Source organism: Amborella trichopoda, chromosome 3 (assembly GCF_054954075.1).
Source record: "Amborella trichopoda isolate Santa Cruz 75 chromosome 3, AtrichopodaSantaCruz75HAP2 v2.0, whole genome shotgun sequence".
Taxonomy (NCBI): Eukaryota; Viridiplantae; Streptophyta; class Magnoliopsida; order Amborellales; family Amborellaceae; genus Amborella; species Amborella trichopoda.
This window is the reverse complement of record NC_142338.1, coordinates 49,862,062-49,888,785: the sequence shown is the minus strand read 5'-3', so window position 1 is coordinate 49,888,785 and position 26,724 is coordinate 49,862,062. Positions and strand designations below refer to the sequence as shown.

Below are 26,724 nucleotides of genomic sequence, written 5' to 3'. Positions count from 1 at the left end.
GCTGTGTAGAAAAACAGTTGGGTTGGATCCGGTCCAGCCTGGCCCTGTCAAAAATACACCGGGCCTATCAGACCTGACACTCGGGTTAAAATGCGAAATTGGACCCGGAGGAATAGCCCTACAGGCCCAGCTCTGATTTATTGTGTCTTAATACCCCTAAAAACTAGAGCAGAATCCGACTTTGCAGACTCGTCAAAAAATTTTCCTCTTTAGACACCACAAATTCCAATTATATATGCTTACAAAGATTTTTTAGATTCATGATGTAAGATATAAAATCCATGTATCTATGTTATGGCGACTATGGAAGGAAACAAAGAGGTATTGATCATTTCAAATCTTAAAATGCTCGACCAAAGACTTCCCGTTGAGCCCCTTGCTGAAGAACCTCCCGAAACATTATGTCATAGTGAACTTGCGATATTTTGGTGAATTTTAGGGTGAGAGCAGCTCCTCTATGGGACCATAAACTGCGGAATCATCCCTCTTCCCCGGCGTGTAGAAAATGGGTACTGAGATCCTCGGCTCTTTTGATGGGTTTGCCAGGATACGGTGTTCCGCACTTTTGTACACCTCATTTGAAACAATATGCATTCATTTATAAGAGACGAGGTTAAAAGATGGGATAATAGTAAGAGAAGGACATAAAATTTCAAAAAACATAAATAATTTTGGAGTGAAAATGATTGTAACCTCTCTGTACAAAAGATCAATGGTCTCACAATTCCTTGAAAGACACATATAGGACTCTTGCTCAATTAAATATGGTCGAGAGGGATAAATAATGCATAGTAAACATTGAATTATTCCTCAATTGAATCAGGAGAGAGAGATTTATACAATTCAAAAAGAAAGAAAAACAGAGAGATTCGTATGACAAACACAATATCAAATATAAATGAGATATATATATTATAAGAAAGAATATGAAATAAGCCGATTGATGGGAACCTCATATATGACGCCAGCTTAACATACTTTGGGGAATAGAGGCAATTATATATGTAAATGTACATTAAGAGCAACTTAGCTTTTGGGCAAGGAGATCACAATTAACATCTAGCATTAGATAAGAGATTGTGGCTGGGGTGTACCTTGTCATCAGTTTCAAGGTCCAAAATCAAAATTTTTGAAATTTGTAATACATCATAAGTTGTCAGATTTCACATTGCGGCATCTTTTTATTAAAGATAAATATTCTTATAATATCAACCGCTTTATGTATGTAGCGACCCCCTAACCTTTTGATCTAGAATTTGTGCGTCTTTTATCAAATGGACAAGCCTTCTATGCTTCATCTACGACATAACACTTATATACTTCCCTTTATCCAACCATCTATTCTGAATGGACGACTAAGATGGCCCCAAACACAATGTCATATCTCTACACTATTTTATTTTTAATTTTTTTCTTCAAATTACACTAATAAAAAATATAAAAAATTCCTAATAAATAAAATGTCTAAAACACCCCTGAAAGTTTCAATGGGTATTTTGGTAATTATATTTTACAAAAAAAATCTTTTTAATATTTTTTTAGATGCACCCCAATGAGAAGATGGCACGTACCAAATTGTATATTCTTACAATCTGTAAAAAAGAATTAAAAATTAAATACTCTGAGGCATCAGGTCCAAATGAAACGGTGGGTGCCTCATTCAATCAAAATTGAACAGCTGAATGCTTGGGGAATCATAGAGTTTCTATATTGTAAGGGAAGTACATAAACCTTTCCTCTATCAAATGGTCATTGGACTAGGCAATTTGTCATGGATGGTTTTCGTTATTGTAATAACGCTCGATAATATAAAGATATGATGTACATGATATTGTTAGCCCAGTTTATGTATGCCAGATATTCATGAGCAAGTTTGTTTGAAAAAATGGGTAGGAGCTTGTCTTCCCCACCGAATTACCCAAAAAAAAAACAATATTTGTGAATTTTCTTGTTAAAGTCTCATGGGTCGCATTTGATTTTTGGAAGACAAATTGCATCTTCCAATATTGTAGCACTTCTCTCAATTTGATAACGGGGAAATTTTACAATAAAGTGGATACCACATATTTAAAGCTAACTGTGGCTACAACCAGTTATACGTAGGTATTGTGAAACTCCGATATCTACTTCTCTAGAAGATGCAGTTTCCAAAACCACATCTACTAGAAATCAAACACACCAATGCTGATTTGGAAACATATCCCATCCACAATGAAAAGTTTCTTATCCATGTTCATTCGTTACAATGGGCTGGACGGTGAAAACAAAACCTTCTGCATAAATTCCTCTTTTCAAAAGTAAGACAACAAAATATTTTAAATGTTTTCTTTCCTTACCTATTTTTAAAAATAATTAGTAGTTTTTGAATGCGTAAGTGAAAATGAAAATCTAGACCAGTAGCTGAAGCTCACGTAACCACCACGGCCTCAACCCCAATCCCAAACCTTTTAAATGTTGAACACTAGATGTCTTTCATTTGGTCTCATAGGTCTCATAGGTGTACCACATAATTTTTTGTGAATACCATGTTCTACCAAAAAAATTGAAAAAATTACTGAAACCTCTATTGACACAAAATGTCCTCCCAACAACTTTTTAAAGTAGGAAAAAAAAGTGAGTACTGTTTTCTTTTGTACTTTCCCCTCAGTCAAAAGTTCAATAAATTTATAACCAAGATTCTCCTCTCTCTATCTTATACCCACATTTCATAGTGTAGGTTCGGCACTATGAAATCAATGTGCCTAACTGGTTCAGTTGAAAACAGGGGTCAAATAGGGATATTTTGATAAAACAGAGTACCTTTTTTAATTTGGGGGTAGTTGAAAAAAAATAATACTGATTATTTTAAGAAAATTATAAAAAATATACTTTAATTTTTGAACTATTAAAAATAAACCTCAAACTTTTCAAAATCTCATTCATATCCCTTTTTTTCACTTTTTGTTTTTTTTTTTATCAAAATAGCATTTACTGTAGTCTTAAAACCTTAAAAACATCACGATATACTCATTACTATGATGGTCATGGACGGTTTAGTGTTTTGAAACATCACGACACTTAAAAAGCCATGATGGTCGTTGACAGGCATCACGACACATAAAAAGTTGTGATGCACGTTAAGAGGCACAACAACATTTAAAATATGTGATGCACATTAAGAGACATTACGACACTTAAAAAGTCGTGATGGTTGTTAAAGGTTCTTATGCCCTATGGTAGTTAAATTAGAACCGTGCTATGTCAATAAATTATCATTGTTCTTTAAATGCCGTGATGCTTTAAAATTACATTTGACTTGCAACTTGCCACGACCGTCGCGGTTTTCAATGGTAAATGATATCTTCACAATTCTAATTATGAAGGCTAACTCACCCAAAATATGTATGGATGCGGTTTTGAAACGTTTTGAGTTTATTTTCAATAATCTAAAAGTTAAGGGTCAGTTTGGATGTACCCAAAATTGCAATATTTTCCAATGCCAAGAAAAAAAAGATTGAGATAGCAACTGGTAACCGTTTGAATAGCCCCATTAGATTTAATTCCCAACAAAACACATTATGAGGCTAAGCCAAATTTGTCCAAAAACGTTAGCGAAAAAATCCCTATCATTTATCCCAAACCGCTAAGCTAAATTTGCCCAAAAATGTTTCCTAAAAAATCACTATCATTTTCCTAAACCTTCTGGCTCTGAGTCACACTAACAAAAACATCTCTCCCACTCTCAAGCAGGTTTCACAACTCTTTCTTTCTCTCATCTTCAACTATGCATCTCTCCTACTCTCGCATCTTCAACTATGCATCTCTCCTAATCTCAAGCAGGTCTCACAGCTTCTTTCATCCTCAACTATGCATGGGTAGGTTCAGGGTTGTTAATAGGCTGGGCTCGCCACGGCCCGAAACCATGTAAAGCAAGCCCAACCTAGGGCCGAAAATTTAAAATTGGGCATGGCCTAAAATCACGGCAATAAAGTCCAAACCCCAAAAAAATTAGGCCCCAAACCCAAAAAAATTGGGAAATTTCTCAGAAAGCTGTGTAAAAAAGATATAGGAAAGAAGTTTCCATAGGGCCTATGCTTTATGAAAACAAAATAAAGCCTCATCTCAAATTCTCTTCCAGAAAGTACTTTTGACATTGAAATCTTCATAATGGCTCTAAAATTAATTTCCAACACCGACAATAAAATTTTAAACTAAAAAAATGTACAAGCCTATGAACATTTATTTTTAGGGTGAAATGGATGGTCTAATGATTTGTTGCGATATGCACAATTTTTAAAATTTGAATCCTATTTTTTTTGTACAACCATAATGTTCCAGCTGATATGATCGATTTAAAGGTTTTTCAACACTTAAATTGCAAATTTTGATGAGTTATGAGGTGAGGTTTTACTTATTTTGATAGGACTGCAGCCCTATCAAAGCGTTTTCCAAAAGATTTTGAGCTGGATTCGGTATAGCCGGGTCCCAGCCCTAAAATACACGGGCATACTGGACCTGGTACATCAGTTTAAATGCGAAACTGGACCTGGCCCAAAAGCCCGACAAGGCCCTCGCTTTGATTTACTGTGTATAATTGAAATTCCCCTAAAAACTAGAGCTGAATATGTGTTGGCAGACTCGAAAAAAACTTTTCCTCTTTAAACACCACAAATTCCAAGTGTCTATGGAGATTTTCTAGATTTATGATATAATACATAAAATCCATGTATCTATTTAAAGGCAAGGGAGGAAGGAAATAAACTAGCAATGTTCAAAAACTCCACTCGGCCAAGGTACTCAGACCCTGGCTCAGGCGAGTTATTCGGTTGAGTCCGAGTAACTCAACCAAGTTTATATCATGTTAAAACCTAACAAAATAAAGGTACGTGTATAAAAATAAATTAAGGTACTGTATAAAAATAAACTAAGGTACATACATAATACGATATTTACTATTGCTCGGGTAGTATACGGGTAAGAAGAGTCTATGGACCCTCTACAGGAGGTCTAGGTATCAATGGGCTCCTGGAATGATAGCCAAAAGCCAACTATAAATCATCTAGTTATGGCAGCGGATATTATATATATAATAGATCAAGGCCGAGTGAGTAACTCGGCCGAGTCCAAAAACAGTGCAAACATGTGCTGATCAATTTAGATCTGAAAATGCTCGAGCAATGACTTCTGATAGAGCCCCCCCTTGAAGAACCTCTCGAAAAATTCTGTCATAGTGAACTTGCGATATTTTGGCGGATTTTGTGGTGAGAGCAGGTCCTTTATGGGACCGTAAACCGTGGAGTCATCTCTCTTCCCCGGCGTGAAGAACATGGGTACTGAGATCCTTGGCTCCTTTGATCGGTTTGCCAGGACACGGTGCTTCTAACTTTTGTACATCCCATTTGAAACAATCTGCACTCATTCATAAAAGTCAAGGTTAAAAGATACATATCTGATTCTTGCTCAATGAATCTGGTGGAGAGAGGGAGAAATAATACACATTAAACATTGAATTCTTCCTCAATTGAATCTGGTGGAGAGAGATATATTTATACGGTTCAAAAAGAAAGATCAAATAAAGATTCTGGCAAAACACAATATAAAATATAAATGAGATATGTATACTCATGGGAGTATATACAATAAGGCCATATATGGGAACCTTATATATTATGAAAGTTTAATATATTTTGGGGAATAGAAGCAAATATATATATATAGTGTATATTAAGTGCAATTGAGCTTTATATGTATATGTATGGAAATGTATATTAAGTGCAATTGAGCTTTTGAGACGAGAAAATCATAATCAACCTCTAGTATTAAATACGAGATTGTGGCTAAGGGTGTCACTTGTCATCACGTTCAATGTCCAAAATCATTTTTTTTGAATTTTGGTACATGCAAGTTGTCAGATTTCATATCTATCGACTATAAACCATTACGGCATCATTTTACTAAAGATAAATAGCCTTGTACTATAGAACCCCTCTGTATATGCAGCGACCCCCCTAACTTTAGCCAGTGGACCAGGGTGTTTGTCTATGGCTTTGTGACAGCTTTCCAAGGGCATCCATCTTTCACATATGAGTAGGGACATATAGAGATGGTTTTCCTTATTGTAATAACGCTCCCTAATAGAAGGATCTGATGTGCATGATACTGTTAAGCCAGTTTGCAAATGGCAGTTATTCATGAGCAGGTTCCGACATTAGTGAGTTTTCTTGTTAAAGTCTCATGTGTCGTGTTTGATTTTGGGAAGGCGAATTTGCGTTTTCCAGTATTGTACCACTTCTTTATTTGATAACGGGGGAGTTTTACAATGAAGTGGATATCAAGGTATCCACTTTATTTAAAGTTAAAAAACCGGCTTTGCTTTATCGAGGGACCATGAAACTTTGATATCCACTTCCTTAGAAAACACTTTCCAATACCACGTCTACTAGAAATCAAACACACTAATGCTGATTTTGAAACATAACTCATCTACAAATTTAGTATGAGTAAGTCCCGTTTCTCTTGCCCCACTTATTTCAGAAGGGCTGGACGATGATAACAAAACCTTTTGCATAAATTCTTCATTTCTAAAGCACGACAATAAAACCTTTTAAATATTTTTTTGTCCCTGCCCATTTTTAGAAATAATTAACGGTTTTTTAATACGTCAGTAAAAATAAAAACTAGACCAGTAGGTAAGGACCATGACCTCAACTTCATTTCCAATCTTTTTAAATGTTGAACACTGATGCCTATGGTTTGGTCTCATAAATTTACCATACAAATTTAGTGGACACTACGTTCAACCCAAAAGAAAAAAATGGAAAAATTATTAAATCCTCTCTTGACTCAACTTTCTAAATATCCTCCTCCCAACATGTTAAAACAGTAAACAAACTGGTACTATTTTCTTTTGCCCTTCTACTTCCATCAAAAGTTCAATAAATTTATAACCAAAATAGCCCTCTCTCCTCCATGTAACCACGTTTTCATAGTGCCGGTCCTTCACTATGAAATAGTGTGCCGGCACATTTTTTATGTTGGGTCGGTCCTGCACTTTTTTTTTTTTTTTTTGCCTCAAATATATATAAAAAGGGTATTGTACATAGAAGTCAAATGGAGATATTTTGATTAAAAAAAAGTGCTTTTTTTAATTTAAGTGTAGTTGTAAAAAAAAAAAAAAAAAAGATTTTTTTTGGGACCCAATTTTTATGCGACCAATCTTGCATATATAGAAAATGAAGGCCTCCTAATCAATCTATTTTTGAGATGGATTTTATAACTTAATTTTGAAAGACATGTCATCTCTAACATAGAGATCATGAATATGAAAAAATAAATAAATTTAAAAAATTAAAAATAATAATTATAATAAAAAAAACATTTGAATTGTTAATTTTATTTGTTTTTTTTTTTTTGATGGAATACCTACTTGGATCCATCTTTAAGCGGGATGCTTTACACTTTCTCGACCTTTATGTGTATAAATGCGGTTCAGCCCGCATGACCTAGCGTTTTAAAAAGTTTATTTATTTTGGGGGGTTAGTAATTTTCCAAATAATAAAAAAAATAAATTGATACTCCGTTGAAATTACGAACCTGCAGGAGATCCCCAACATTGATGACAAGCGCACCAAGCAACGGCCGCACATCGACCCACTCCTCGCCGTTGAGAACCTGAAGCCTGCTCACGTGGTTCTGCAGCAGCACCCCCAACACCGCACCGTCCGAGTGCCCAACCAAACCCACCGTCAGCTCCGGTTCACGACACCAAGGATAGCAGTGAGCCACCAGATACCTTCCCTCCAACGCGCTCATCCCCTTCAAAAACTGAGAGCCTAACCCTAAACCCTCCCATCAGGGTCTCCGCGACCCTGGTAGCCTCTTCTGCCCCCTCAAGAAGAGGCACTCGGCAGGGCTCGGGCACGCTCCCAGGGTCCACAGACACTGGACCCAGGATCACCTGTAGTGTGTCGCGCCAGCTTGCCGCCTTGGTCTGGTACAGATCGAAATTGCTTGCAAAGGCCACCCCTGTTGTTTGGTCTCTTCTGTAGTAAGGGGCCTTTTCGGCATGCTGCTGCTCATTGAAGGCTTTCACCGAATCGATCGTAGCTTGAAGAAGGTTGGAATCGATTCCATGGTTGATGAGGTAGAAGAAGCCGCAGGATGATGCGGCTTGGTGGATTTGAGCGGCCACGATATCATGAGGGGCAGAGAGATCAACAGTCCGGATCAGGGGTGCGGGACGGGGACCGATCGTGGGAATGACGCGGGACTCGGGAGGGTGGACAAAGAAGCGGGGAATGGAAGGCGAATTCAAGTCGACAAGGCCTTTGACGCAGAGCTTTGATTCGTCAAAGGCTCGGAGCTCGGCCATGCGATCGTAATCTTGTGTTTCAGCGGCGTTGGTGATAACCATTCTCACTGGTTTTGGCAGGCCTTCCTTTCCTCTACCTTGGAATTGTGGGATTTCTGTATCAGTATTTAAGGGCTTAGTTTTCTTTTCTCTTGACCGCTATGGGTCAAGTCCAAACGCAAAGAGGTGTGGGGTGGGTGCTATCATCCTTGTCGCGGCTCCCTTGCTTTATATGGAATAATTTGCCATTGCCATTGCCATTGCCATTGCATGTCATCCTTGTCGCCGTTCTGTTGCTTTTTATGGAATAAGTTGCCATTGCCATTCCCATTGCCATTGCATGAATGGCGCCTATCGTGAGAAGGCAACATAAAATATTTGGAGAGGAAGCCCTACTTGTATAGCGTGCTCCCACTGTAGGAGCACGTTGTCAAATACTTCCCCACCTGAAAGCTTGGGATGAGTTCTAGATGGCCTAGGCTTTATAAAAATAAAATAAAACCACATCTCAAATCCTAGTCCGTAAAGTACTTTTGGCAACAAAAATATCCATGGTAGATTTAAAATATTCATGGGCGTAATGTGACTGCCCTTAAAGGTGCCTTTTTTTTATTATTTGAAAACTTTTATTTCCTCTTCGGGACTTCTTGTTTTGCATTGGAGAGGATTTTTAACTTTATGCGCCCAAATTTTCATTTTTTTTAGTTTAATTTTCATATGTATCTATTTAATGATTTCATTATGGAGAATGATTTATTAGATCTTCTTATTATTGGAGCTCACTTTACTTTATCCAATAACTATTCTTCCAATCTAATTTTATCAAAGATTGATCGCTTTCTTGTCTCAGAGGCTTGGGACATAGTATTCCATTTGGTTAAGGTTAATGCTCTTATCAAATTTTCTTCTGATCACCTCCATATCTGTTTTCATACTGAGGAGGTCTTATCTGGGCTCAGACCTTTTTGTTTTGATATTCACTGACTGGATAAACCTAAAGTTGTGGATATCATCAATCATATTTGGAATAGTTGTTATGTTTTGAGTAGTTTTGACTTCCATTTTCATAAGAAGCTAATCTGCCTAAAGCACAAACTCATCTATCGGAAAAAAACAAACCAGTATCAAAGGCAAGATTGACTCCACTTTTGTAGATTTAGAGATGATTGAAAATTCTATTAAAACTTTCAGAGTTGATTTCCCTTTTTCCTTCTAATTGTATGGTCTGGAGCCGCTACAATGGGCTACAGGACATAGTTATTTTGCAGCTTCATAATCTACGTCAACAACTTGATTAAGTTTGCATATTTTTTAATAACGAAGAGTTTATCATATGGGAATCAGAAAGTGACGGATTATTTTTCTGTCAAATCAATATATAAGCTCTTTTTTATGGATCCGATATAAAATCCAAGCCTTCAAGTGGCCTGCATGTCAAAGGACATGTTTCCATGAATCCAAGCCTTCCTATGGGTTCCATGTCAAAGGAATGTTTCCATGGTTGATGAGGTAGAAGAAGCCCCATAACGTTGCCGCTTGGGGGATTTGAGCAGCCGCGATAGCATGAGGGGCGGAGAGGTCAATGGTTGGGATCAGGGCCGAGGCACGGGACCGACTGTGGGAATGGCCCGGGATTCAGGAGGGTGGACAAAGAAGCTGGGGATGGAAGAGGAATTCGAATCGATGAGGCCTTTGACACCGAGTTCGATTCGTCAAAGGCTCGACGCTCCGCCATTGGATCGTAGTCTTGTGTTTCAACGGCAGCCCTGGTTTTGGCCGGCCTTCCCTTCTACCCTGGAATTGTGGGATTTCTGGGAGAGAAGACGAGAGAGAGGGGGGTGTATCAGTATTTAAGGGCTCTGGTTTTCCTTAGCCCAAACGCAGATAGGTGTGAGGTGGGTGTTGTCATCGTTCCCATTGTCATAGCCATTGCCATTGCCATTGCCATTGCCATTGCACTGCAGGAATGGCGCCTACCGTCGATGCGAAGATCATATAAAATATTTTTAGAGGAAGCCCTATTTGTATAGTGTGCTCCCTCTTTAGCATGTTGTAAAAGTATTCCCTCACCTGAAAGTCCACATTAGCCTGGAATAGAACTAGAGAGAGAGAGAGAGAGAGGTGGGGGAGGCATTTTGGTCTGTAGAGAGAGAGAGGGGCACGAGGTTTTCTGTTACTCCCCAAAAGATTGTTATTCTTCTCTCTCTCTTGTTTGCAGTATTTCCAAAAATGGAGAAGCGATTCACCCTTTTTCAGACCGTAGCAGCTGCTGGCGTCTTCTCTGCTATTTCGTTCTGGTATTATTCTCTGTCTTTCTCTGACTCTGATTTTGGATCAATCTTTTGTTTAATGCTCAAAAGGATGGTAAAGTGCAGGTATGGGTTTATGTTTGGAAGGGAATCCTCAAGAAAAGAGCTCAGTGGCCTCATCGAAGAGCTCCGTGCTGCCCCTTCTCATACAAATACCACTGAACCATGAATCCATCTTCCAATGCAGGTTATAGTGCCAAATACAAACACATCTCTCTCTCTCTCTCTCTCTCTCTCTCCTCTCTGTCTTAGAAAATCAAGCGGCATGTTTCTCTATTATTTTGATCAATGTGGGCCATTTCTTTGTTTGGAAATGCTTTGATTTTGGTCTCTGTTTCTCTCAAGCTTTTTTTTTTCTGGTTCACCGTTCATGTGGTACTGTGATTTGAAATAGATTTCTTATTAGCAAACACTAGAAATTACACCATTTTATTTGTATGGAATGGATACTTTATGGAGGAGCTGAGCGACACATCTATTGGATCTGAAGTAGTGAACTCTCTTTCGTAATTGTGTAGAATTCTTTCGTGGGGGATATGAACCAAACTTTTGCTGAAATTTGATGTAACCTAGATCCCTAGGAAATAGAAAAAATTGTGTTTCTAGGGTATTTGGGCGATCCCATGAATACGTTTAGATGCTTCCTTCATGACTAACATTTTTTTTGTGTTCGAGATTTGTTGTGGAGCCAATTGTAGAGTCTAGGACTTGTGATACAGTGTAAGTATTTGATCAAATTCCAACTTCATTTGTGGGTTACGAAACTTGTTGCTCAGAATTTTCTCCAATGTACGAGTTTGATACCTGTCTTACAATAGTATTTTCCATTTATTTGATGAATTGATTTGAACACAAATTTATGGCATCTGGAAGCAGATTCCTTCAACTCCAATTCCCTAATTATCAGAGTTTAATGGAATTAAATGCCTATCTTTTTGGTTGATATTGAATTTATAGGTGCTGGATTCAGTGAAAATCCTAGCCGACTTATAAAGTGGGGAAGGAGCAGTAGAGTTGGAACTTTCAGTGATGCCTCTATTTAATTGAAGAAGAGAAGATGGGGATGAATCAGAAACAAAGACCTGACCTTGTGAAGATACATTCTGAGAAGACCCACATGTTAAAAGGTAATTATCAATGGGAGAAAATGTGCTAGTTGACTTGGAAACCATGAAAACATCGAGAACAAGAAGAAAATGCGTCATAGAAGACAAATCTAAAGACCCCAACTTCATTTCCATCGTTCTCAATCCAGTTTAAAAGCCGCTGTAATCAAAATGGGATCACTATAGCTTTTCTGCTGTTACTAAAAATAGGAACTTTTAATGCAATCCAAGTATTTCAGCTCAAAATCAAAACGATAGGATGCTTTGAGAGTTCAGAAAGATCTCAAAACCTGATAAAAAACAAAGTTTGTAGGTTTGTTTTCTGTCACAACCTCTCCAGAAGCTATCTCCATAACCACATGAAGAAAGAGAAACAATGACACATTCTTCCCCCTACTGGTTTCAGTAAGAAAAAGAACCACCTCAGAGATAAAGACGAGAGAAAGTAACAGATCTTAAGAGCAAATGACGTCTATGAAAGAAGAGAGAGAGAATGCATGACCAAGAAAGGCAGGAACTTGAGTTTCTCTCTCTAAGAAGAAAAGAAGGAATCATGGTTCTCTCTCTAACCTCAAAAGAAAAGCAGGGAACTTGGGTCTCCCCCTCTCTTTCTAGACATGCGTACCTTGTGATTTCATTATATTATCATGTCCCTTATATATTATATAGTATATATTATATATTACATATTATTTATTATATATTTTCTTATGTTAATAAAAAAAGAAAGATAAAAATCATAATATAATTTATAATATAATGTAATGAAATGAAAAATTAAAAAAATCTAAAATAAAGATAAAAATAAAAAAGGTAAAATTTAAAAATATAATATATTGAATTAAAATCTTAAATTCATAGGTTAGTATTGTATTATATTATGTTATCTATAACTTTGGTGCTCTATTCGTATAACTATTTTGCAAATTTTCTATTCCTATGGGCACATACTGCATGCGTGATTTATTAAATTAGAACTCCTTGTGAATAATAAAATTTTATTTTTCTCTTAAAAATAATTTCTTTGCTAATTTAGAAATACTCTGTAAATTTTATTTAGAAATTACCGTGAAAAGCACCTACTACATTCAGAAGGAGCTTCTTTAAAAATAAATATGTATTTCAACATTCCAATTAATATACATTTAGAAGGAGTTCATCAAAATGTTTTTATTTTGGGTGAGTCAGTGGGGAGAGGGCCCCTTCCCTTGTAGGAATTGAGCCTAAGACGTAGCGTTGCCAATTGTCAAGAGCTAACCAATTAAGCCTGGGGTCTTTTCCTAGTTCATCAAAATGTTGACACGTTGAATTTGTTGATGGGGCACCACACGAAGCTCTCAACAAAGCTTAGAAGGATAATCTGAAGGAGAGAAAGGGAATGAGAAAAATGCATATGGGATCTATATTTTCCAAGGAATCACAATAATTTTCTCACCCCTATGGGCAGATTTGGGTTAGCTTTAGAATGATGGGACACAGATTTGAGTGGCTGACTTTCGATTTCAATGTGTTTGGTTCCAGAATGACCAACTCTTCCATTTGGGTTCCCAACTTTGATTATGAATAATATAAAAGGACAGGATATCATATTTGGGGAAGGGCATAATGTATGTTTCAACTCCTTATATGGTAGTTTCTGAAATAGATCTCCAAAACCAAACATTTGTAATATGTTTTAAGGTTAACTAGTATCCTAGGTATGGTCCAAAAATTTGAGTAAATTGTATTTAGGCAACTTGAAGCAGCTTCCTATTGATGGTATTGTATTAAGAAAGAAAAGTTTGCATAGCACATGAAATGCTTGTTGGTATTTGAAACGCCCATTCTAATTGTTTTAGTAACTTCTCCTTGATTATACATGCCTAAAATGAAACTCGTCACCAAATTATTAGTAGCAACTTCCTGTGCAGTCACTTCTACATGAGCCTCTATTCCCATGTAAAACTATTCAAATTTGCAATTTTTGTTAGGAACAACTTTTCCTTAACGGCCAACTTGGATTGTCTTCAGTGCTTGAGTTAAGATTTAATTCTTATTCATAGGGAAGAAGGGGTTGCTGCTTTACATTGTAGGCAGAATACGTGGTATCGATTAAACTTTCCTAATGAATATAACATTGACAATGGATTCCACTGTTCATTTCTTTCCTTGTCATCCAAATAGTTGGCCATGAAACAGAACCACCAAAGATCTTTACTTCTTGGCCTCCATATAGTTGTTGCTTGTTATTTCCAGAAAAAGGCTAAAACTTCAGGTATTAATCACTGAAAACTTAATAAAGACCACCATTTCTTTCCAAATCTCTTGTCCATATCTACTATTGTCGAAGTGATGCTCCATTATCTTGTACTCATCTTTACAAAACATGAACACCGCTTACAAGAATGAGCTATAGCATTGCCAATCGTCAAGATTTTATTTTTATGATGTATCTAGAAGGGATGAGTTAGTTCAAGTGGAACGCTCTAAAAGATATTGAGAATACCCAAAAGAACATGGATGAGAGTAGTAAGAAGAGATATGGTGACCTATGGTCTTACTGAGGTTACGATCCTTGATAGAGCGGAATGGGGGGAATAGGATTCGTGTAGCAAATTATAGTTGGAATAAAGCTTAGATGATGATGATTATGATGAACTAAGGGGGTGAATCAAACTTTTTGATAGCTGACAGGGAAATTCTGGTCATCACAAAACTAAGTTTACCCAGAATAGACCGACTGAGACAATGCTGGAATCTCTGCTTCCCATTCCTCCTCATGGTTTCTATCACCTATAAAGCTGTTAGCCCTTCTACTCCAAGGTCCACCTACATGAGATCACTTTCTGAGGAAAGGCTCTTTTTATTTTGAATCTTAGTATCTATCGAACTAAAAATCCCAATTTATGTAGATCTTCCTTTTTCTTCTTTTAATAATGAATATTTTTCTCAAACAATGATGACACTTACATTGAAACAGGAAAATGATGTAAACTTGTTGGGGCCAAAAATCCCTATTGCCCAAGTCTCTAATTAGTTCCCACAAGTTTGGTGTATGACTTGCCACCGAATTAGCTCCTCAAGTGCATGAACAATATTGATCCAGGGGTCATAATGAAGGTTCTACTCCCTGAGCAGAGTACGTTGTGCTTCCACACACATTTAGTTTGTAATTTGTATTATGCATCTCCTTTTTTTGGCAAATTGTTATTCCTGGAAAAGCCAATTTAGCCAAATCGTACATAATAATATCATGATATTATCCCCTTTAGTCATTAGTCATTGCCATCAAAATCAGCTGGACCATGCTTTCTTTAGGAGTTCAATTATAGTTGAGTTTATTTAAGTGATTGTTGGGTTGGAAAGCCTCTGAGTAAATAAGCCTATTCTTGGGACTGGAATCTTGTCATTTTTATTCATGACATCCTTGTCAAATACCATCAATCCTTCAAAAGTTTGTGTTTTGGATCATCCAAATGATCTTATCTTATTTTTTGACCTCAAACAGGTCATATACATGCATGTCAAACATCCTAAAGCATGATACAAGGTGATAAAATAGAGAAATATTTAATCTTCATTCTAACACACACTTTTCTGCACAGATTAACTAAAAATAATCCTTATGGTTCTATATTCCATATGCTCTCTTCTGATCTGGATATTAGGTTGGGCCTCAAAATCTCATGGGTAATGGAGGGATCCACAGGGACATGTGCACTTGAGGGGCAGTTTCATAAGTAATATCATAAGATATTCCCCCATCCCCCTTAATCCAGGCTCTGGTATCTACATGGGCAAGGTGTCAAGTGTGGCCCTCCCTAGAGTTGGGAGTTTTTCCATTTTATGAATTGTACTTCTACATTTTTTAGGGTATCCATTAATTTTTCTCTATTTTGAGATATCTATGGATTTGAGGAAGATTGTTAGGTGTTGAATGTTTGATTTCAGTGTTTTTCCATTGTATTCTTTTTCCTTTTTAGATATTTCTCCTCCAAATCATACTGCTGAAATTTGTCTGAACTTTATACCTAGTAAAAGACTCTTTGGTGATCTCAGCTTATCTGTGCATCTCATAAATTAGTTCATGACTAAGGCTAGAATCACAGTCTCCAAGCTGTCTATTTAGCAAAAATTTCACTGCAGTACCACACTAACTATAACTTATGTCATTTAGACCTGTAATATTTACAAAAAGTCTTGCATATTCTGTGGGGATGAATATTTTGCGAGACCATTGAGAACCTCTATTGCTGGTCTAAGATACTTGATTCTCTTGAAGATACAGAATCAAGTAGGTCATATATATCAAATAATTAAGTGTTGGGATATTACTTCTATTTTATGGTGAATCTGATTAAATTAGAAAATATGAAGCAATGGAAATTTTATTTCAGATAGCTCGTGTGTAGCCCTATTCTCTCCAATTAGTTTCTAGATATACCATGAAGAAAGAGTGATTTCTATGCAAAGAAAGATAGGCATTTCTAAATTTGTTCTAGGACAGTATTCTGATTACCCTCATGGATTATTTAGGTTGTCACAATTACCATTCCACTCATGGGGATCGATGGGGCGGCAGCTAAGTTCTCATTTGATTCATGCACAAATTTGGTGACCAATTTTTTTCTTGATTGTGACAAGATTTGTGCATATTATGTGGTGGTATGTGGATCAGGAGTCTTTATATGAATAATTTTGTTTCACTATCCTATAGAGAGAGAGAGAGAGAGAGAGAGAGAGAGAGAGAGAGAGAAAGAGAGAGAGATTTTGTCAATTCTTGACTAGAGTCCTATAGGATGCACTCACCTCATGAACCAACTGGATGAACATGAACGTGTCCTAAGACTATACTTGGATTATTTTTTTTAAAGAAATGTGTTTATTGTTTCTCAATTATGGCAAAGTTTCTATTTGTTCTCTTTTTCATAATGATTTTAAACTTTGCTTTGTATTTTTTTATTTTCTCTTAATTTTACCCATTTTTGGTAATTGTTCTATTTCACACCATATTATATCTTGGGAAAATATAGTGAGATTATCAAACCACCCATGAATTGGTTACTTTGTTAAAATGTTTCTATTTTAGGTATTTTCTAATATTCTGTCAAAACATGCCTTGACATTTGAAAACTCAAACAAGTAGGGGTATTTTGGTAATCTAGCTTCATTGGATCAAGTGATCAAATTACTAAAATATCTTCACATGTTTCAGAATCTGAACATGAAACAAGATATTTGCTGAACATGAAACAAGATATTTGCATGTAAAAACATATTATTTTGAGCTTAAACTCGGATAAACAAGGATAGTCTATCATTGGGGACCAGATTACCATAATGATCCCAAATCAATATGTCTCATGTTTAGAACCGAAAACCAGCGGGTCATCCACTTTAGTGGGGCCTAATTACCAAACCACCTTTGTTCGAGGTTCCTAACTAGAGAACTTGCAGTTTAACTACTTTTTTTTAAAAAAAACAGTAAAAAAAAAGAAAAGGAAAGGAGGGAGACGTAAGTGTAGAAATCTTAATAAACTATTTAACAAAAAAAAATGGTTGAAGAGGGTCATTAGTGTAGAAATTTTAGTGACGTAACTATTTAAATTGGTTGATTCAACGACCTTTATTTAAAAGGTGATTTATTTAAAAGTTGAGGTTTGTATAAGGTGCCTACCTTATGCTATACAAGTAAGGGCATTCCACATTTTGGAGGAAGATGTCATCCGGTGTCAAAAACTTTATGCAAGTTTGAAAATCCATGTTCAATCATAATCATGAAATTTAAAATTGTAAAAATGGTGCATCTTAAACAAATATATAAACACTTGAAAATAGACGCTCTAGATAGCATATTATAAGATGCAGTAATTTTAGGACTCAAATTTTTCATTTTTCTTTATACCATAGATCGTGAGTTGAAATGATCAATTGGATTTTTTCCAACATCCGAACAATTTTTTTTCAAGTTTTTCTACTGGATTTTTGAGGTGAAGCTTGCTTCTATAGTATAGAGTTACAACCTTATATATTCCTTATTAAAATGGCCGGAGCAACTAAAAAATAAAAGAAAAGTGAAAATTGACCTCCATTAGATGATGCATTAATGAAAACTGGGCTACATATACAAGCCACTTAAATGATGAAAGAAATGTCCCAAAAATTCCAAGTTGAACATTTAGAGATCGGTAAGAAAGTCCTAAGAAGAAACCCAATTTCTATTTAAATAGTCACCGGTGGACGGACCCATACGACAAAGTCTCCCGAGAGAGAACAAAACAGTATTGCTTTTGGTTTTACATTTGAGTGCAGTTTGTATAAGGCTGAAGCCCTAAACAATCAAAGTATGGCGCACCTTTAAATAGTGTCGAAAGGTTGTTTCTTAGAAACCTTGCTTTGTTTTAATATCTAATTATAAAATTTAAAGCTTAAAAAATATTGTAGACTTTGAACACTTGAAAATCTATAAAATTGACCGACCATAAAATACATTAATACATTACAAGATGCACGAGTGGTTAACATTTAACATTAACATTGACTTGTACGGTTAATATTAGCAGCTACCATTGGGCTACACATGCACTTTGAACCCATTGGCTATGGCACTAGCTACAGCGTTTTCCTAAATTTAAGGGGTTTTAAAGGTAAAATAATGAAGGTTCAAGTATTTTATAAAATCATTAAATGGGCTCCTAAATTTAAGGGGTTTTATAGGTAAAATAATAAAGGTTCAAGTATTTTATAAAATCATTAAATGGGGTCGTTTAGTGGTGTTATTTTACATAATATCCGCTTTAGCACTGCAGGGTTTACGTTTGAAGTTCCATTTTTGACAGGCACCTCTTAAAAAACATTATTCAAAGTTTTCAAATTGGTCCTATTTGTTGAAAATGGAGAACAACCAAGAGCATTTTGTTAATTTAGCTCACTTAAGTGGCTCAAGCCAAATAACAAAAATAGCTTTAAGAACATTTAGCTATCAAATGACAAATTTCTCTCATTATGTAGTGCTAATCACAAGTAACTAAAGGTCTATTGGTGTTTCAATCTTAAACAATTAGAGGTATTTTCTGTAATTTGGTTCGAGCCACTTAAATGCACTATAAACTATCAAAATGCCCTTAGTTGTTCATGGTTTTCCAACCTTGAACATGAGTGATTTCGAAAATTTTGAACATATATTTTGAAGAGGTACATTAATGAAATAAAGTTTTAATAGTAAACCATGTACTAGACTAATACTAATGATTTGATAAGATACTGGACCCTTAGTGATATCTTCCCTGATAGGGTTTTGGCGTATCAGCTAGTTAGGGTGCGGCCTCTAAATCCATTGATAGATTTTGGACTAAAGATTTTAATAATCTCGAACACGACGACGTTCATAGAAATGAAAAAACATTGGTTCTGAACCTAAAAAATGGATAATTTTATTTTTTTAAGTTTTTCATGACGGTTCATTTCTATTTCTTTTCATATTATTAGATCTACATTATTTTTTTGAGCTGCAAAATCCCGAATCCAAATCAGAAATGCATTTAAAGTTGCTTACAATGTGTTTCCAATCCATTTCTAATTGAGCAATGATCCAATACCACGGTTGTATCATAGTATAATGCAACGACACTTCTAGAAAACTATGTTTGTAGTATTTATATGATCTTAAATTTTGCAAACACACTCTTTTCATTTCAATAATCAATTCCCCCTAAAAAAAAAAAAAAAATTCAATTTGAACCCTAGATATGGTCAAAATGAGTCCCCTCCTCTAAAAACAAATCTAGACCATTCATTTTGTGAATTTCAAGATCTTAGCCTTTATGAACTCAAAATCATTTTTTTTCTTTTTTAACATTGTTCATCTAATGATAATAAAGCCATCCAGAAAAATTGGAAATAGAAAAAAATCCTTCTAGGGCCTAGACCTAAGCATCTCACCAAAATGAACGGTCTATGTTAATTGGGCTAAAAAAATATTTTATAGGTTGTGTTTTCAATTTTTCTTTTTTTGTAATTGTTCATTAGAATGAAAAGGATGTATATTTAAAAATTTGGATCAAACAAATGGCTATAAGATCGTTTTTTAAGGTTGTTACATCATATTACTCTACAACTGGCTATAAGATGGTTTTTTAAGGTTGTTACATAATATTACTATGCAACGGTTGCATGAAATCATTGGTCATTCTAAAATAGATCATCGGTAGGGAAATACAGTTGAATAGGGCCCATTCAATTTTTTTCCCTTTCTATTTTTGAAAAATTTCGAAGTCCAAACCATATAGCGTCTTTTTTTTCAATAAAATTGTGGTAGGAACCTTGAGATTCTTAATCATACGGAGAGAGCTGATATCCTCCCCATTGAACCAAGTATATAGTTAAGGCCTAAAGAACTAGACCTTGGGCTACAAAATGTAGCCCAAGGGCCAGGCTAGGGCTTGGACACCTCGCTCCAAGACAGGTTTGGAAAGCACATGGACCCTTTTTTCTTATTGTTTTTTTGTCATTATATTTGCTTTCGTGTGGCCCAGATCAACCCAAATAGGGCCATGGCTGAGCTTGGGCCAAGGCTTTTTGATCCTGTCACAGTTAGTCCTGACTGGGTTCAGCCCAACACGATAGGGACTAGGGCTAGTCCTCGCCTAGGACCGGCCCATTGCCACCCCTTAGTTTCAAGTAAACCCTGGATCTTTTGGTAAAATAAATTCATACAAGGGCAAAAGCAAAAAAGTTCAATGCTGATGCTTAGAATCAAACCAACTCACGCATCCTCTAATAAAAAGTGCAAATAAATAATAGCAAAAGCATCTCGTCCGCATCATGCGGAAGGGTGCCCACGCATCCTTTGGATGGTTGAGATCTCATATGTTTATATCCAACGATTGAAAATGATTTATTTTTTATTTAAATAAGATATTTGATATAAAATATATTTTTTAAATATAATTAAATAAAAATAATTGAAAAATATTTTAAATAAAACAACAAAATATCTCTAAATTTATTTTTGTTAATATTTTATTATTCAAAATAATTTTTTTATTAATTTCATTCAACACTACTTATAAAAATGAATTTAATATTTTATAATTCAAAACAATATTTTATTAATTTTATTCAATCCTACTTATAAAAATGAATTTAAACCAAAATTGAAGGTTAAAATAATCTTTAAATGAGAAATAAAAAATAAAAAACTAGATTCTGGCCATGCTTGGACGAGCAGGTTCAATGAACCATTGAAAAGTGCACAAGCGCATGCAAATAAAGAAATTAGAGAGAGAGAGAGAGAGAAAGAGAACACGTGTTATGCGTGTGAGGAGAGAGAATCTCATTGAGGAAAAAGCGAGGGAAATGAACCGTTGAATGCAATGAGAGACCGCGAATGTACCCATGCAACTACGCTCGAAGATTCGCAGCAATAGAGAGAGAGAGAGAGAGAGAGAGAGAGGGGAAGATTCCTTGGACTTATTCGCTTTGCCCAAATACCTCTCTTCAACCCCCCCCCCTTCCCTGCAAACCGTTACTTTCTCTCTCTCTAAAACCTCTCTCTCTCTCTCTCGATGCTCCGCACTCTTCATCCTCACCGCTCTCTACCCATCTCGTACTCCCAAAAACCATATCATCCCCATCCCCATCCCCATTCCCACCCTCACGTTGCCCCAGTTCTTGCAAAACGCCCCCCTGCATTTTGCAGGATGTCTCTCTCACCTCCTTCACCTTCCACCTCCAGGTCTCTCTCTTCCTTTCCTTTCCTTTTCTTTTCTTCTTCCTCCATTTTAATGCCTGCTTAATTTTGTTCTCTCCACATTTGTACTGTAATGTGAATCACTTCTTATCTCATAATGTAGATGCCTTTGTATGGAGCTCTTTTTTCTTTTTTTTTCTTTTTGTGCGTGGATGAGATCATTCAAGAAATTTATTTACCGACTAGGAATGATGAATTTATGGCTCGTTCGTTGTTCTCTAATGCTGGAAATTTTTGTACCAACTAGGAAAGATGAATTTGTGTCTCTTTAGTTGTTTTCTGATGCTCTTTTTTTGCCAAATTCTCATTAGTTTTCTGTAATTGAAATAATTTGTGGTTGGAGTTATATAGTCTTTTGTTTGACTTTGAAGTTGGTTTTATTGTTGCTTTTCCCAATTGTTTGTTTTTCATCTTCTTTAACTCTTCCTATTTGATTCAATTTGTGAGTCTCATACCGATTTCTTTGATCGTTTCTTTTATCTGATCAGGAGAATCGGCAATCTTCTTTTTGCTCATTCTTTCTCTACACTACTTGTGGTGGTGATCATTGATAAAAAATTTAACAATTCAAGTGAAAATGACGCTTAAGCATCACTCTCTTATTGTGTGATCTGCACTTAAAACCCAATGTTCAGGATCTAGTTACGAGATAAATTTTGTAATGCAAGAATCAGAATTGAAGATTCCCCGCTATTTAAGACTGATGATTCTAAGTTCTTGGGTTGGAGTTCAAGATTCAAAATATTGTTTCTTGGTTTACTTTATAACTTGAACTCCAGAACTAACAATTAAATTATTGATCGACATTTTATAGAATGCCAGATCAACAAGTTCACAATTTAAGTTTCAAGGTTAAGCATTGAAGATGATTCTGGAACAGGTAGCAAGGATTCATTACCTTGCAGCAGCAGCAGTTGTTGTTGTTGTTGTTGTTATTACTATTACTACTATTATTACTACTATTGCTACTAATACTGATCCTGATGCTATTTCCACTGCTGTTGCTGGTGCTGATTCTTCTACTACGACTACCACTGCTTCTGCTACTACTGACCCTATTATTAGACTAGCTAATCACCTGAAATGCACGTGACTGTGCCACTTTTATCAGTCAAGACAAATTTCAAATGTATGGGCACTGGAAAACAAGATATTGAATATTAATGAAGTCTTACAGATAGAAACTTTGTCTGGATGATTTATTGAAAGCGATCAGCAATAATTTTCGACGGAGTTCCTCTTGTTTCTTTTTTATGGGTGAGTGTGGTATTGGAATTTCTGAAATTTAAGTTTCTAGTTCGGAGCTGATGAATACCCTAAGCCTATTCTGTCATCTTCATGGCATTCACTTGGAATCGGTTATTGGTACAGAGTCCTATCCTGGGGATTTACCAAAGGTCTATATTGAGGACCTTCTGAAGACAACTGATTCTTACATATTTTATCTGACCTCAATGGCAGTTGCGTGAATTGCATCTCTTTTAATTCCTCTGCTAGGGCCATTGAACCAACACTCTGTAACTTTCAATCAAATTCTTCATGCACTCATCCTCTTCAGTGATTCCAGTGGTCTTGTAAGTCTTTTTGGTCCTTGCTCAAGAAGTTTCTAGATTTTGTTTTGCTTCCATAAGTTGGTTTCTGTCCTTAGCTTTCCATGGATAATCTCTTGCTAGCATGTCAAGCCTTTTTTTAAAGGGTCATCATGTTTGGTTATCCTTCATTGCATGATATCTATTTATTTACACTTAGATCTGAAGTTCAGAAGAATTGATTCGCAATAATCTAGTTTAAAGTACCTCTCTTGGAGGTTTGCTTCAAACATTTGGTCTTTCTAATCAACAATAGCACTAAATCTTGGGTGTTAGTAAATGACTTTGCTATTTTCTTGAGCTGCATAACTCGATTCCTGATTTCACATCATCAAAGTACAGTTCATTAACATATCTGTGCTTATTTGGTTTTTACATTTTTTTAATCAGATGTATTTGCTGGCATTTCTACCTCTCTTGAATCCTACAAGCTCACATAAACAAAGTATCTTGCAAGATTGATGTTTGGAATGTTTTCTTTGCTCAAGATTTACCATAATAGGTTATTAAACTAATAAACGATTCCCTAGTGTAAGAGGCTAGAAAACAATTATATATGACTTGTTTGGACCTGTGCTTTATATCACAGAGTAAATAGTTTACATGCTTGTGTGCCTCTTTGTGAGTGTGTGTGTGCGTGTGAGTGAGTTAGAGAGAGAGAGAATGTGTCACGACCCCACTCCGTGCCGTCCCCACCAGACCCTAGAGGGCCTGGCCCGGGCTTGCCGGAGGACCTGTGGTCATGGACCCCACTCCCTACGGTCCTCTGGTGGGCCCGGGCCTGTCCCTCTAGGGTCCAGTGGGGACGGCAGCGAGCAGGGTCGTGAGAGAGAGAGAGAGAGAGAGAGAGAGAGAGAGAGAGAGAGAGATTTGCAAATTGATGCGGGTGTTAACAATTACTTGAACTTGTTTTCTTGAACTAACAGCTTTTGCTTCTCAAAGCTCGGAACTCTTGAAGCAATACTGTTTGATATTGATGGAACACTGTGTGACTCTGACCCTCTCCACTACTTGGCATTTCGTGACATGCTTCAAGAGGTAGGCAATATCTTCCAGCATTCCCTTTCTTTTCTAACTAGGTAAGCTTGGTTTGCAAGGGGGACAAGCTTTGATGTATGATCCATTAAGCTCCATATAAGCCTGGAAGCACACCACTGTTGCAGGATTTCATTATATATTGTTTTGTAAAACACAATCTCCATAATTGTAACTGGAGCATGCCATATTTGTTGACAGGTCGGATTCCAAGGTGGCATCCCTATCACTGAGGAGTTTTTCAGTCAAAATATAAGTGGCAAGCACAACGAGGATATCGCCCAATTCCTTTTTCCAGACTGGGAACACCAGAAAGGCATGAAGTTCATGGATGACAAGGAAGCCTATTTTCGAAGGTATACTTACACAGGGAAAATGTACAATAGTGCAATGTGCCATGGTGTGCTCTCAGTCCATTGGGCTCACAATCATTACTGGAATGATAGAGGTGACAGAGGGAGTGAGACCTCCTAGAGCAGGACATGTACCAACAGTAGGTCCCACAGTCTCTCGATCCCTGTCCACCATTTCATTGAATGAGGACTCCAATAATCCATTAAATTATGTACATGAATGCTTAATGGGTGTTCTTATAATTGATATACTCGAAGAACTATGCTTTTTATGATTTCTTTATTTGGCATATATTTCCTCTTAAAGGGACATGGAGTTGATAAATTGATACACAGATTGGCAAAACAGCAATTGGAGCCTGTTAATGGTCTCGATAAGCTGAGAAGATGGATTGAGGAGAGGGGGTTGAAACGTGCTGCAGTGACCAATGCACCAAGAGAGAATGCAGAGCTCATGATCTCCATTCTTGGCCTCTCTGACTTCTTCATGGCTCTTGTGGTGGGGACTGAATGCGAGCGTGCAAAGCCATTTCCAGATCCTTACTTGAAGAGCCTGCAAGTGGTTGAGGCCTTAGCTGATCGTGCATTTGTGTTTGAGGTTTGTCTTGTGACACCTTTTCCTGATAGATAAAGAAATCAAGTTTTTGTTATTTTTTCTGATATCTACAGGCTTTCTGCTTTCTTATGCCTCTATTTAATATATATCGATATTTTTGTTGCCCCTCTATTTAAATTTTGCAATGCTTTCTGATATTTCCAAGTTTTGCTTTCTGTTGGGTCTTTGTCACATGACTAAATCATGTTTCCAATTTTTTCCTGTAGTCTCCTAGTTGGGTCTTTGGTGGACGAAGAAACCACCTCTCCAAAATTTTTCTTACGATCCCCAAGCTTATCATTTTGTTTGGTCATTGGTACATGAGAAGATTGACCTTCCAATGTTTCTTCTGCATCATAATGCTCTTTGATTTCTTGTATTTTTGGTAGATGAAGAGACCGACTGTACTATGTTCATTTGATGTTTTCTTGCCATTAATTTTGTTGGGTCTCTGGTGGATGAAGGATCAAATCCTGGTTTTCTGATGTATGATATTTTTTTGTTGTTTTCTCTTCCTTTGATCTCTAGTAGATGTAGAGGTCAAGTTTCAAATGTTTTCCTTGATATCTTGAATCTGAGTTCCTGCTAGATGAGGAGAATAATTTTCTTATGTTTTCCCATGTCTTCATGTCATAAATTTTCTTAGGTTTCTGCTTAATAGATCAAAACTCAAAACGTCTTTTTAAAATCTGCATGCTCTTCTGCTCATTGGGTATTGGGAAGATGAGGTCAGGTTTCCAGTGTTTCCTGATATCTCCAAGGTTTTTGCTTAGTTGGGCCTGAGGTTGTTGAAATGATCAAATTTTAGATGTTTTTATGTTACCTCCAAGTATTAGTATCTCTAATGTCACGTTTCCAATACTCTTACTTGTTCAAGTGTTGTGGTATGTTGGATTTTTATTTTAAGATAAACTTTCAGTGCTTTTCTCTCTGACATTTCCAAGCTCTCTCTCTCTCTCTCTCTCTCTCTCTCTCTCTCTCTCTCTAGGACTCTGCATCAGGTATAAGAGCAGGTGTAGCAGCTGGGCTGGCCGTTGTGGGTTTGACAACCAGGAACCCAGGGAAGGCATTGATGGATGCTGGTGCCACTTTACTCATCAAGGATTTCGAGGACCCTAAACTCTGGGCTGAACTGGAACGGCTCGATCAAAAGAGAGCAGAAGAGGGTAAGTCTGGGTTATCTGAAATGACTTGAGTATGTCGGAGCTTGGATGGGTTCTGTAGCTTTTGGCACCATTGGTATTCTTTCCATATCTCAGTCATTTGCATGAAAATGGAGATCATGGATTGGAGATGCATTGGAGCTAGTAGAAGAACATGGTTATTTCTAACAATAACCTATAACTGTCGTTCTTTGGGATTTCATTGATGTTGTTACATATGTACTGGCCATTAAGCCTTTGATTTGATTGCTTATGTCAAAGCTTCTGAGGCATTGAACTTCTCAAATGTAGCTGAACATGGGATTCTGTCAGTTTTTACATTACACAGGCATGAAAATAGATCTAAATAAAGAAGCAATGAGTGTCTTGAAAGCAAAATGCATCTCTCAAAACCTAGGACAGGAAGTGTCCAAATTGTCCATATGGAAGCCTCATTCTCTTCTCAACTACCTTCTGTTCGTTTCCCTTCTCTCTTCGTTTCCCGTCTCTCTAGGTTTCATTCGTCTCTCTTCTCT

General features: G+C 36.5%; 1 protein-coding gene and 1 pseudogene across 4 annotated transcripts; one reads left to right on the top strand and one right to left on the bottom strand.

The window, feature by feature from the left end:
* Positions 1-5,042: 5,042 nt before the first annotated feature.
* On the bottom strand, positions 5,043-9,066 carry LOC18429116 (1-aminocyclopropane-1-carboxylate oxidase homolog 6 pseudogene; annotated as a pseudogene). The gene is made up of 2 exons (XR_016051458.1): positions 7,573-9,066; positions 5,043-5,388 (listed from the first exon to the last, which is right to left on the bottom strand). The product of XR_016051458.1 is annotated as a 1-aminocyclopropane-1-carboxylate oxidase homolog 6 pseudogene (transcript).
* A 1,638-nt stretch (positions 9,067-10,704) lies between these two features.
* On the top strand, positions 10,705-26,587 carry LOC18429114 (Haloacid dehalogenase-like hydrolase (HAD) superfamily protein). Of its 3 annotated transcripts, none has more exons than XM_088861108.1 (5): positions 10,705-10,825; positions 23,990-24,101; positions 24,300-24,454; positions 24,788-25,049; positions 26,035-26,587. In XM_088861108.1, the coding sequence occupies exons 1-5, from the start codon at positions 10,707-10,709 to the stop codon at positions 26,239-26,241; spliced, it is 855 nt and encodes a 284-aa protein (XP_088717234.1). In that variant the 5' UTR covers positions 10,705-10,706; the 3' UTR covers positions 26,242-26,587. The 3 variants fall into 3 exon arrangements, with proteins under 3 accessions (XP_088717234.1, XP_011621485.1, XP_020519800.1); XM_011623183.3 differs by lacking the exon at positions 10,705-10,825 and adding an exon at positions 21,102-21,459; XM_020664141.2 differs by lacking the exon at positions 10,705-10,825 and adding an exon at positions 22,847-23,048.
* Positions 26,588-26,724: the final 137 nt, after the last annotated feature.